General features: G+C 45.0%; 1 protein-coding gene across 6 annotated transcripts in view; it reads right to left on the bottom strand.

The window, feature by feature from the left end:
• TENM1 (teneurin transmembrane protein 1) overlaps positions 1-14,295 on the bottom strand; it is a 1,319,573-nt gene that overhangs the window by 606,910 nt on the left and 698,368 nt on the right. For all 6 annotated transcript variants that reach the window (XM_069747173.1, XM_069747175.1, XM_069747177.1 and 3 more), the window contains one exon: positions 5,908-6,148. In XM_069747173.1, the coding sequence (XP_069603274.1) occupies positions 5,908-6,148 (241 nt within the window). The remainder of the gene's footprint in view (positions 1-5,907; positions 6,149-14,295) is intronic.

Here is a 14,295-nt window from a genome sequence, read left to right as displayed (position 1 = left end):
GGGGGGGGACAGGTTCCCTTACATTTAGGTTGTTGTGCCAGCGTGGCGGTCGCAGGACACATTGCCGGCTACACAGCTGGGGATCAGCTGACGTTACTGAAACCCAATAACACTGGGTCGTATGTTTTTACTGTGCAGCCTGCACTTCTGAGCCGCAACTGGCGGTGTTGGAGCCCAGGAATAGCAGTTCAGGTGGTAGAAAGATGAACACAGCAGGAGACCTGGATGACACCCAATTACTTAATCAGGCAGAGGAGTGGCAAATTCCTGCGAGATCCAGGCCTGGTTCATTTTCAGGAAAGTAAGCCGGTCAACGTTATCGGAGGATAGTCGCATGCGACGGTCTGTTAGTACACCACCTGCGGCACTAAAGACACGTTCCGATAAGACACTAGCCGCAGGGCAAGCCAGCACCTCCAATGCATACTGGCTTAGCTCTGGCCATGTATCCAGCTTAGAGACCCAAAACTTGAACGGGGAAGAGCCGTCTGGGAGTACAGTAAGAGGGCAAGCCATGTAGTCTGTCACCATCTGACGGAACCGTTGCCTCCTGCTGACTGGAGCCGCCGGTGATGGTGTAGACATTTGGGGCGGGCACACAAAAGTGTGCCAGAGTTGTGCCATACTGGGCTTGCCTTGGGCAGAGGCACTGCTTCTGCTCCCTCTTTGGGCAGAGCCTCCCCCACTGCCTCGACGCACTGAGCTGCTTTGTAAAGCACTAGCAGCACTCCTCTCAGTTGGACAGGAGAAGATGATGGAATTCACCAGTGTGTCGTGGTACTCCCGCAATTTACGCTCCCGGGTCAACGCAGGGATGAGGTTTTGGACGTTGTCCCGGTAGCGAGGATCGAGGAGGGTGAACACCCAATAATCAGGCATGTTGAGAATGTGGTCGATGCGGCGGTCGTTTCTCAGGCACTGCAGCATGAAATCCACCATGTGCTGCAGAGTGCCAACCGGCCCAGAAACGCTGTCCCCTGCTTGAGACATGATCTCTGCCCGCTCGTCATCACCCCACCCTCGCTGTACACACTGACCACTGGACAATTGTGTCGCTCCCTCCTCTGGACGGAGCTCTTCCTCCTCCATTGACTCCTCCTCATCCTCCTCACAAATTGGCCCCTGCGTACCCCTTTGTGAGGAACCACGTGGCGCTGACTCTCCAGAAGCTGATGGAAAAGGTGACTCCTCATCCTCCACCTCTTCCACCACATCATCCCTTAACCCTTGCAAAGTTTGCTGAAGCAGGCAGATAAGGGGGACAGTCATGCTGACTAGTGCATCATCTGCACTTGCCATCCGCGTGGAATAATCAAAAGGACGCAAAACCTGGCAGACGTCCTTCATAGTGGCCCACTCTGTGGTTGTGAAGTCTGATCGGCGCTGACTGCGACTTCTTTGCGCCTGATGCAGCTGGTACTCCATAACTGCTTGCTGCTGCTCACACAACCGCTCCAACATATGTAACGTGGAATTCCACCGGGTAGGTAGGTCACATATGATGCGGTGTTCCGGAAGGCGGAATCGGCGCTGCAGAGCAGCAATGCGGGATCTGGCCAAGCTGGAACGCCGCAAGTGAGCACACTCTAGGCGGACCTTGTGCAGCAGGGCATCAAGATCCGGATAGTCCCTCAGAAAACTCTGCACAACCAAATTGAGCACATGTGCCAGACATGGGATGTGAGTGAGGTTGCCAAGGGCCAAAGCTGCCACCAGATTTCGGCCATTGTCACACACTACCATGCCTGGCTGGAGATTCGCTGGCAGTAACCACACATCGCTCTCCTGCTTGATGGCATTCCAGAGCTCCTGCGCTGTGTGGCTTCGATGCCCCAATGAAACTAGTTTCAAGACGGCCTGCTGACGTTTGGCCACGGCTGTGCTCATGTCGGTCATAGGTAAACGTTCACGGGTCCATGTGGGGGTGGACTGTGACGGATCCTGCAGAGAGGAATCAGAGGAACTGGTGTAAGAGGAGGAGTCGATGCGTACAGACTGGATTCCTGCAATCCTTGGAGTGGGCAGGACACGTCCTGCGCCACTCGCACGATCTGTACCTGGCTCAACAACATTAACCCAATGGGCAGTGAGGGAAACATATCGCCCCTGTCCATGCTGACTGGTCCACGCATCGGTGGTGAGGTGGACCTTGCTACTGACGGCGTTCAGTAGCGCATGTTTTATGTTTGCCTCAACATGCCTGTGCAGGGCAGGGACAGCCTGCCTGCTGAAGTAAAAGCGGCTGGGCACCTTGTACTGTGGGACTGCCAATGCCATCAAGTCACGGAAGCTGTCAGTCTCCACCAGCCTGAACGAGAGCATTTCCAGGGACAACAGTTTGGCAATGCCTGCATTCAGAGCCTGTGCTCGGGGGTGGTTGGCCGAGAATGCCCGCCTTTTCTCCCATGCCTGTACTACCGATGGCTGTAGAGTAGACTGGGAGTGTGAGGATGACTGGGAAGGTGGTGCTGTGGGTGGAATTACACAAGGTCTCTGGGAGGAAGCCAAACCAGCTGTGCGTGAGCTGGAGGAAGAGGCAACACGAGCTGAAGAGGTGGTAGCTGCCGCTGTTGGTTGGCCTACATCTTCAGTGTGTTTCTGTAACTCCACCGCGTGCCTGGTCCGCACATGTTTCCACATATTTGTGGTATTGAGGTTGCTGACATTTTTCCCTCTTTTTACTTTATGATGACACAGCTTGCATTTGACAAAACAAATGTCATCTGCAACTGTGTCAAAAAAGGACCAGGCACTGCAAGTCTTGGGAGCGCCCTTTTTGGCTTTGGAAAGAGACAGGCTCCTAACGGGTGCCAAAGTGGAGGCTACAGGCTCCGCAGTCTTCCCCCTCCCTCTCCCTCTTTGGCCCGTAAGAGGAAGCTCTTCCTCTGAGCTGCTCCCACCACCTTCCTGTTCCTCACGCCACGATGGGTCAAGGACCTCATCATCTCCACTACCCTCTGCCACCAACTGCTCCTCCTGGGTAGTCTCAGCAGCACAGTACGCACGAGAAAGCGGCACCTGAGTTTCATCATCAGATGCGTACTGCGCTGTGGTCACCGGAGGCACTGGCCCACCTGCCTCTTCAGAGTCAGAGAGAAAAAGGTGTTGGGCATCACTGCACACTGCCTCTTCTTCCATTTCTCCAATGCTGCTTGGCTGGCCCCCTGTTTCCAAGCCAAGAGATTCAGAGAACAGAAGTAGAGACGGCTCCTGTCCTGGGCTCTCTGACTGCCTGGCCAATTTGGCAGGTGGTGAAGAGACAGATGGCTGCTCTCCAGTGCTCTGTGCCTGAGAGGATGTGGCACTAACTGAAGTCGATGCCGAGGCGTTAGCTGCCATCCACCCGACAACGGCTTCAATTTGGTCTTCACGCAGCAGCGGTGCACGGCGCTCTCCGACAAAGCTGCGCATGAAGGACTGTTCCCTGCTGAAACTGAGTGACGACGAGTCACCGGCGCCCGCAGCAGGCACAGAATCACCACGTCCTCTCCCTGCTCCTCTCCCTGCTCCGCGCCCACGCCCACGTGCCTTACTCCCTGCCCTCTTCATCTTGGTTGACAGATAAAGATAAGCAGAAAAGTACTAAGGCCTTAGTGTGCTTATTCCTGTAATGCTCCTCCTAACAGGTGTAAGAAACACTAATGTTGTAAATTGTGGACTAAACTTTATTATTTTTCAAATGTGGCCTACACAAGTGTAAGTTGTGTTTGGTGAACTTAACCTTTTTTTTGGTGCAGATCGGGCTACAGAGCTAGTTTAAATCACACGGAGACCGTGCAGACAGCCGTAAACGGCGCTGCAAGGCCAAGAAACCCTCCTCTAGGTTATCCTATATAGTGTTTTTCCACTATTTAGCTGGATACAAGTGGAAAGACACTAATAGGAATTTTTTTTTTCAAATTTTAAACTGGCTGCACTATTTGAAAAAAAGGAAATTGTTTTTCAAGGTATGAGGCAGTAACGCACCCTGAGCTGAATCCAACCGGCTATGGCTGCACACAGACTACAGGGCGAGCTGGGCTCACACGGAGACCGTGCAGACAGCCGTAAACGGCGCTGCAAGGCCAAAAAACCCTCCTCTAGGTTATCCTATATAGTGTTTTTCCACTATTTAGCTGGATACGAGTGGAAAGACACTAATAGGAATTTTTTTTTTAAAATTTTAAACAGGCTGCACTATTTGAAAAAAAGGAAAATTTTTCTCAAGGTATGAGCCAGTAACGAACCCTGAGCTGAATCCAACCGGCTATGGCTGCACACAGACTACAGGGCGAGCTGGGCTCACACGGAGACCGTGCAGACAGCCGTAAACGGCGCTGCAAGGCCAAAAAACCCTCCTCTAGGTTATCCTATATAGTGTTTTTCCACTATTTAGCTGGATACGAGTGGAAAGACACTAATAGGAATTTTTTTTTTAAAATTTTAAACAGGCTGCACTATTTGAAAAAAAGGAAAATTTTTCTCAAGGTATGAGCCAGTAACGAACCCTGAGCTGAATCCAACCGGCTATGGCTGCACACAGACTACAGGGCGAGCTGGGCTCACACGGAGACCGTGCAGACAGCCGTAAACGGCGCTGCAAGGCCAAAAAACCCTCCTCTAGGTTATCCTATATAGTGTTTTTCCACTATTTAGCTGGATACGAGTGGAAAGACACTAATAGGAATTTTTTTTTTCAAATTTTAAACAGGCTGCACTATTTGAAAAAAAGGAAAATTTTTCTCAAGGTATGAGCCAGTAACGAACCCTGAGCTGAATCCAACCGGCTATGGCTGCACACAGACTACAGGGCGAGCTGGGCTCACACGGAGACCGTGCAGACAGCCGTAAACGGCGCTGCAAGGCCCAAAAACCCCCCTCTAGGTTATCCTATGTAGTGTTTTTCCACAATAGAGCTGGAGACTGGTGGAAAAACACTAATAGGAAATTTGAGAAAAAATGTGCAGCAGGCTGCACTAAGAGCAAAAAAGAACAACTGTGTGAGGCAGTGTGAACCCCCCCTGAGCTGAATACAACCGGGTATATGGCTGCACACAGACTACAGAGTGAGCTGCACACACACACACACAGAGACCTTGCAGAACGCTGTTAAAACAGCGCTGCAAGGCAAGAGCAAGGTGAACAGTGAAGAACACACAGCGTTTTGCTAAATTAGCCTTTGGAAAGGAAAATAAAGCAATTAGCTAGCTCAACTGGCCCTCAGTTAGAACACAGCGTCCTGTCCCTAACTGAAATCACAGCAGAGTGAGCGCAAAATGGCGGCAGCGCTTTTTTATAGTGCAGAGTGACATCATTTCAGCAGCCAATCCAAGCCTTGCCAGTACTTACATGCCCACCATGCTAAACAGGATGTGCCCACACTTTCATTCATTCCTCATTGGCTGCTGCGTTCAATTTGAATTCTGGGAACTTCCGATTCCGGTATCCGATACGCGGGAAGTATCGGAATTCAGTATCGGAATTCCGATACCGCAAATATCGGCCGATACCCGATACTTGCGGTATCGGAATGCTCAACACTAATTACAACCATTAAAAGTAACATCTGCCAACATTTCATACCTCATGAGCAGAACATGTTCTATTTTGATTTCCTCCTAAAGACTTCACACTGTCAAACTGATGCAGATCAAGTAATTATCTAGCGAACTACTACTTGTGTGATCTTTATAATAGATGCTTTAACACTAAATTATCTGTAAAAGCACAAAAACAGTAGGAACTCTGTAGAAATAATGATTAGATTGCTGTGTGCTTAGTTTCAAAGCAAAGTGTCTTCTCATGCTAAACATCAAACACAGATTTAACATTGTGTGAAGTAAAACAGAATTCACTAATGAATTTTTTCTTTATTGTACAGATCTTGCCAGAGTTTGAAGAGAAGTTTTGTCCGCTCTTGGATCTTACCTGGTCTCCAGGGGTATGTTGCTGTTTAAAACCCAGCTGTTGTGCAGGTGTACTGAATCTTGAGTGCTCGTGGGTGGGTTGGAAACAGCTGGACTTGGCTGACTGCGAGATGTCATGGAACTCCTCTGGAGAGTATCGAGTGTCTGTGAAGTCTGTCGACTGCAGGTGCATGCATGTGGTGGTGGAGGCGGAGGAGGTAAAGGCCTGAAGGTAAACTGGTTGCGTGGGCTTCCGGGAATCTCTACAACATCAAACAGAAAAATAAAGAATTAGAAGTACAAGATTTTGACAGACATGGAGGTAAGGTGAACAATAGATAGGAATAATGATTGTGTCTGCATTGCACTCATTTTACATTCTCTAAACGTATTCTTATTCAAGTCTTCCCTTTGCTCAATACTTTATATAATAATATAAATTAAAGTTTGAACAGGGTGCAAGCCTTAAGTTACCAATTCTGCCTATTCCTTTGAAAAGAGAGCGCTCCAAAGTATAAAGGTTAAAAATAGCAGTGGTTTAGTCACCCAAGCCTTGAGATAGACTGGGATACCATACAACAAAACACTCCCAGATATATACATACATACATATATTTATCACACACACAAACACACACACACACACACACACAAACACACACACTATAATTCCATTCCCAGAGGCTCCAAGTTGAGATTCTGCATACATATTTATATTTTCATCAACTGTTAGAGACATCCAAAAGGTATAATGTCAGGTTTAACTAGGACTGTATTGATCTGAATAAGATCATTGGTAAAGCCCAGTTCAGACTTGTACTAGTTTTTGAAGCCGCAATGTTACTAATTGGCAATCAGAGGAACAGGAAGTGGTTTATAGAGTATTTCATCAGATTAGCATCATCATGACAAATCTTACTTCTCCTTCTGTATACACTAACTGTAAAATGTCGGAATATCCATCTGCGCTTTCATAAAGTAGGCACTGACTAGACAATTTTTTTTAATATGTCAAAATAAATTTATTATTTGTCCAACCAACCAATTTTAACAATCACAAACTAATGGACCTTGGTAGACTTAACTATCCATTGTTGGGAAGAAAAATTGATCTGTCTTTTAACATTTATTTAGGAGACACAGTATTCCAGATGAGGTCTGACCAAAGAGAAGTAGAGGGCAATAATGACTTTGCGTGATCTAGACTGTATGCTGCTGTTAATACATCCTAGAATTGCATTTGCCTTTTTTGCTGCTGCATCACAGTGTTGACTCATGTTCAGTTTATGATCTATTAGTATACCCAAGTCTTTTTCACATGTGCTGTTGCTTAGCCCTATTCCTCCCATTCTGCGTATGCTTTTTTCATTTTTATTGCCCAGATGTAGTACTTACATAGTAACATAGTAACTTAGTTAGTAAGGCCGAAAAAAGACATTTGTCCATCCAGTTCAGCCTATATTCCATCATAATAAATCCCCAGATCTACGTCCTTCTACAGAACCTAATAATTGTATGATACAATATTGTTCTGCTCCAGGAAGACATCCAGGCCTCTCTTGAACCCCTCGACTGAGTTCGCCATCACCACCTCCTCAGGCAAGCAATTCCAGATTCTCACTGCCCTAACAGTAAAGAATCCTCTTCTATGTTGGTGGAAAAACCTTATCTCCTCCAGATGCAAAGAATGCCCCCTTGTGCCCGTCACCTTCCTTGGTATAAACAGATCCTCAGCGAGATATTTGTATTGTCCCCTTATATACTTATACATGGTTATTAGATCGCCCCTCAGTCATCTTTTTTCTAGACTAAATAATCCTAATTTCGCTAATCTATCTGGGTATTGTAGTTCTCCCATCCCCTTTATTAATTTTGTTGCCCTCCTTTGTACTCTCTCTAGTTCCATTATATCCTTCCTGAGCACCGGTGCCCAAAACTGGACACAGTACTCCATGTGCGGTCTAACTAGGGATTTGTACAGAGGCAGTATAATGCTCTCATCATGTGTATCCAGACCTCTTTTAATGCACCCCATGATCCTGTTTGCCTTGGCAGCTGCTGCCTGGCACTGGCTGCTCCAGGTAAGTTTATCATTAACTAGGATCCCCAAGTCCTTCTCCCTGTCAGATTTACCCAGTGGTTTCCCATTCAGTGTGTAATGGTGATATTGATTCCTTCTTCCCATGTGTATAACCTTACATTTATCATTGTTAAACCTCATCTGCCACCTTTCAGCCCAAGTTTCCAACTTATCCAGATCCATCTGTAGCAGAATACTATCTTCTCTTGTATTAACTTAGCATTTTTCCTTGTTAAAAGCCATTCTGTTAGTTGCTGCCCTCTGCTCCAGTTTATTTATCCCTTTCTGAATCCTCTCTCTTCTCTAGTATTAGCTATCCCTCCTAGCTTTGTGACACAAGTTGTGAGCTTGCATATTCTAGCCAAAACATCAAGAAAAATCTCATGTATTTTATACATTTTTTTCATCTGTTTAGTTGATTTTCTCTTTTACAGGATGCAGCCAGGCTCTTCAGTGATAGCTTGGTGAATTGGGGTTTCTGTTCTAGTTGGGGGGAACGTATATAGTGCTGGGCAGCCCATATAATCTAATAGTATTGGTGTCATGAACAGGCTGTAAGCTAGACACCGTGCACTTGTGTGTGTTACTGGCACCCTATGCAATCCATATCCGTGTGCTTTTACAATACTATGTAACCACTCCTTCCATGAATAGTAGGCATATGAGTGATTGCTTTATCAGCATTATGTACCTGTGATTTCTCCACCTTTATCATGGGGACCTGCTGCTTCCTGAGGTGTATTAATAGTGTCTTGGTGCTGGTAAACATGGCTGGTTTCTTTATGGATTCTTTTTTGAAAGATTGGTCCTTTTGAGTTAATTGCTATGTATGGGTCTTAGAAGACTACAAATTATCCATAGCTGGGGGGGGGGAAAAGGATCTGCTGTCTAAAATTTCTCTTGGGTAACCATCTTTTCTTCATGCTCAGCATAAACAATATGTCATCACTTCACCACCCATTGGTTCAAGAAATGTTGCATGAATGATTACAATGAGCGAATATAGTAAACTTTGTACTATATATTATCAGATAAATGGGTTTCCTGCTGTACTTAAAAAATAATAATTTTAAATTTTCTCACATTAAAAGCATAATATGCTATTAAAACCACATAAATCCATATTTGTAAACTGAAAATTGACTCATTAATCACTGAAATGATAAATTACACCTCTAAAGTCGATGGAGAGTGTTGAAGGGAGAAAAATGGGAGAATTCCGCATAGAAGGCAGAAAGATAATGAGATTCTGTTGTAGCTTCTAACAAATGTTTTATATTGCTTCAGTGCTGGATTCACAGCTTTGCTTCTCAGTACTGTATTGTGAAGAGCAGAACAAAAATGATTACCTCAATGAACAAAAATTAAAAAAAAAAGAATTTGTGATAAACATTGACCTGTCCATTCAAGGACATTTTAGCTATAGTATGAAATCCTGTTTTTCTTGTCTGTGGAATTGCCTTTGTACTGTTTGTTGTGAAACTGACGCCCACGAAACTGTTTTCTTTTCTTTTCTTTCTTTCCTGTTTTGTCTCTTTGTTTAAACATGCAAAACTTGTATAACCACTAAACCTACTGAAACAACTATATAAAGAAGGGATAGCACCTTGAAGGCAGGCGTGCTTCAGAGACTTCCCAGTGATACACTATACAAGACGTGTCTTGTGTATTATTTCTGGTGATTCCCCACTTCCAAAGGCTGCTCCGACTGAGTGTGATCCCGACAGTTCCTGGCGCCCGAACAGGGACCCGAGGTCTGTGTATTCCTTCAAGAACACCGGCAGAATACGAACGAAAAGAGAATCTGGGATAATGGACGGCAGATGAACAAAAACCTGGCCAGGTAAGAGACACTGTTAGATCTCTTATATCTGCCCTGCACTGTCCGTAAGATTTTCTGTGTCGTGTTCTTTAGCGGGTAGTTCTAGTAGAGGAGGATACCTATAGCTCGGGTTCTTGAACTATTTAGGAATTGATCACCTCACGGAGTACGGCATTGAATGAGAGTGAATGTGAATAGAAGGTGTGTGGAAGTTGGGAATAGCCCTATAAGCCGCCCAGGGGGTTGAAACAGAAGAAGTGACTGTCCCACTGGGCAACGTGGTTGCGTCCTTTCGGGGAGACCTCCGCGCCTATGTTCAATCTCTGATCCTGTCTTTGACAAAAACCTGGTGACGGATAAGTGTATGATAGTATGAGCCCAGGACAGATAAATTAGCCTGGGACAAGAATACGTTGTATGTGATAGTATAAGCCCAGGACAGATAAATTAGCCTGGGACAAGATACGTTGTATGTTCTTTTTCTTTTTCTGTCTGGTTGCATTTGTGTTGTTTGCTATAGGTGTAGGAATCAGGATTTTCTTACATCAACACAGTTTAAACATCCTAGCTCCTTAGGAAGAAGGTAACGAGGTATTCTCATACCCAAACGCCACCTAGGGCAAGAAAAAGACATCCTAGCTCCTCAGGAAGAAGGTAACGAGGTATTCTCATACCCAAACGCCACCTAGGGCAAGAAAGCTCAGGATAAGAAAATGGGGAATAAGCAAACAAAGTCGGAACCAGAAGAATTAGATATCTATACTATCATAAAGGAGAGAAGTGGTGAAGATGCCACTAAGGGGCTGAAAAAGATTTTTAGTAAGTTTGGAGTTACTAGGGCAGAAGCTTTTAGTAGAAAACTATGGGAAGGAATTCAGGAAAGGAAAAAAGGCATAATCAGAGACAAGAAATGGATAGATCAGATCCAAGCATTGATTGATGTCTCTAGGGTAGCAGAAAATGAGGGATGGACATATAATCAACAGAGTAAAAAGTGGTGTATTAGACCCACAGGCTGTGGAGAAAAACAAAATGTGGAATCTAAAAATACCCCACCCCCATACCTTAACCCACATGCCCCATCTTTTCTCCAAACACCACCTCAAAGTTTAGCCGGACCAGGAGGATGGGTATGTCCGCACTGTGGACAACAAAATCCAGACTGGAGAAATGATTGCCTAGCCTGTGGTACACCTAGACATGGCGCTGTACTTACCCCTGTTAGGGTAGTACCAAGACCCTTTAGGGAACCTGGTGCTGACGGAGTAATGGGAACTAGATATCACCAAACTCGACAATATTTCCCTTGGTCCCCCGCTGAAGGCATGTCTCTCTTGCATAACGCACCAGATCCCACCCAGTGTCCAGTTAGATTTGCACAATATATGCAGCAAATTATGCAGACTCACGCTGGAGTTTGGGCAGATGGAGAAGAATTATGTAGAATGAAAATGACTCCTGGACTCTTCCAGGAGCTATTAGCAAATCTACAGGTACATAGGCCCCAAGCAGGAGATGGTGCCTTACAAACGATAGAATCAGGTACACAATTTGTAGATCACTTAATGGTTTTCATGAAGGAGAGACAGAGGCAGAGAGGAACAACGGGAGTGGTGGCTCAGAAATCTGGACAATCAGTAGACGAATATTATCTAAGTGTAGAAAATAATTTCAGAGATGAAGGCATGGATCTAACCGCTCCAGGAATGATGAGGTTAGTTACAAAAACCTTTATAGATGGATTGTCTCCAAAAGTGAAGGAAAAGCTTAAGGCCGCAACCCCTGATTGGAGAACCTTGGAAGACCCACACCTGGCTAGACAGAAAGGTGTAGGGATAGAAATGGATTTAAGAGAAAATTCTAAGCCAGTAAGAATTGCACAGGCTAATACTGGCTCTGCTAATCAAAAGTTTCCTTGTCATTACTGTAAGAAGCCAGGACATTTCCAAAGGGAATGTAGGAAGAGAAAAGCAGATATAGATTCAGGAACCTTTGTACCCAAAAATAGGATAAATAACCCAGTGCCTGATCAAACAGACAGCTCAGAATGACTGAAAGTTATGCAGGTCTCTCTTCCTTCTAGAAGACCAATAATACAAGTTGAAGTTGAGGGTAAAAATGTACCTTTTCTGATAGATACGGGAGCAACATCCTCCATTTTAAATCAGGACTTTTTACCATATCCTGACAATATATCCTCAAAGGTTACATATGCAGAAGGGTATGATGGTAAAATTCAGGCGTTGCCCTTTACAAAACCTTTAAATGTGAGCTTTGGCCCTAAAACTTTTGTATCCAAATTTTTATTTGCTAAAGGTGCACCTACCTGCTTGTTGGGTACTGATGTCTTAAGTAAAATGCATGCAAACATCCATTTTAGAGAAGATGGCACAGTTATGCTGACCATCCCTGAAGATGCAGAAACTCTGGAACCATATGTTAGAATACAGGCAATGGAGGATTTTCCCGAAATTTACACTCAACAAGCAAAAATTGACTTGTCTCGGGTTCCTGACAGCCTATGGGCAAAAGGAGACACTGATGTAGGATTTTTATCAGTAGCTCCTATACTGTTAGAAACTGCCCCGGGAACCATATTACCTCAGCTTAGGCAATACCCCATCAGCGCCCAGCAAGAACAGGCGATTTCTCAACAAATTCAGGATTATGTGTTACAAGGTGTTTTGGTAGAAATCAGGTCACCCGCCAATACACCCTTATATCCTGTTAAAAAGAAAGTGTCCTCCAAAGAAACTATGGTGAAATATCGCATGGTGCACGACTTACGGGAAATCAATAAGGTTTTGGCACCGGTCACCCCTGTGGTACCGAATCCTCATACCTTACTGTCTCAAATTCCCAGCACTGCTGCATATTTTACGGTAATTGACTTATCAAACGCATTTTTTTCTGTGCCACTACATAAGAACTGTTGGCATTTGTTTGCCTTTACATTCAAGGGTAAACAATTAGCATGGACAAGATTGCCACAAGGTATGGTACACTCACCAACTTTGTACTCTGAAGCAATGCAGACCGTGCTAAAAAATTTCATCCCAGAACCAGGAGTAGTCATTCTACGGTATGTAGATGACTTACTTATTTGTTGCCCTGATGAGCAGACGGCAGTTGCCTCAACTGTTAATTTCTTAATTTTCCTAGCGCAAGAAGGCTGTAAAGTAAATAGACAGAAACTCCAGGCTTGTCAACAAACAGTCGTGTTTTTAGGTCACTGCATATCACAGGGCATCAGACACCTCACACCTCAACGTACGGAAGCCATACGTAACATGCTTGAACCCAGGAATCACAAACAGCTGCGTGCTTTCCTAGGTATTGTTTCACACTGTAGACAGTGGATCATACATGCAAGTCAACTCATGCAGCCTTTATATGACTGTATTGCCAACACACCATATTCACTCAGTGAAGAGGCTAAACAGTCATTTTCCTCTTTGAAAACAGCACTGGTATCAGCTCCGGCTTTGGGACTCCCAGACTACACTAAACCTTTTCAATTGATGGCAGCTGAGATATCCTCACATGCTACAGGGGTGCTCACACAAAAACATGGAAACAAACAGAGACCTGTGGCATACATATCAGCTCATCTGGACCCTGTAGCTAGAGCCGCACCTTCTTGTGTAAGAGTAGTAGCCGCAATTTCACTGTTATTAGATAAAGCTTCTGAGATTGTTCTTGATCACCCACTTCTAGTTCAGACCACTCATGATGTACATGGCATTCTTAACCAGGTCCAACCTAAACATATTTCAATGGCCAGACACCTCCGTCTCCAATGTTCCCTACTACTGCCGCCCAACATTTCCTTTGCCAGGATTCAGACTCTTAATCTCGCATCTTTGCTCCCTTTAGAGTCTGAGGGGGGTACCATACCTGAGGAAACTGCAACTGCACTCTCCAACTCCTTTGACCCATCAAAGTCAATGCATGATTGTGTACAATTAATGGAACAAGAGACTCAGGGCTTATGTAATGTACGTGACAAGCCACTCTGTAATGCTACATTTGAACTTTTCATAGATGGCAGTAGATATGCAGATATGAATGGACAATTTCATACAGGTTATGCGGTAGTAACTCAGCATGAAGTGCTGAAAGCAGAACCTCTCCCTGCTAATCAGTCTGCACAAGAAGCAGAACTTACGGCATTAGTTGAAGCTCTAAAAATAGCCAAAGATCAGACAGCAAACATATACACTGATTCTAGATATGCACATGGCATTATTTTCGATTTTGGCGTAATATGGAGAGCCAGAGGTTATATGACTGCTTCAGGCCAACCTGTTAAACATGCCTCCCTCATTAGACAGATTCTGGAGGCAGCACAAGAAACTAAAGAAATAGCGGTGATAAAGGTAGCTGCACATGTGAGACTCGACACCGAGGAAGCCAGGGGTAACGATAAAGCCGATAAGGCAGCAAAACAGGCAGCACGTAAACCCTTACATCATGCCCACACACTAGATAGCTCTGAAGATGATGAG

This window comes from Ranitomeya imitator, chromosome 2 (genome assembly GCF_032444005.1).
Source record: "Ranitomeya imitator isolate aRanImi1 chromosome 2, aRanImi1.pri, whole genome shotgun sequence".
Taxonomy (NCBI): domain Eukaryota; kingdom Metazoa; phylum Chordata; class Amphibia; order Anura; family Dendrobatidae; genus Ranitomeya; species Ranitomeya imitator.
The sequence above is the reverse complement of the archived record's forward strand: the minus strand, read 5'-3'. Positions and strand labels throughout refer to the sequence as shown.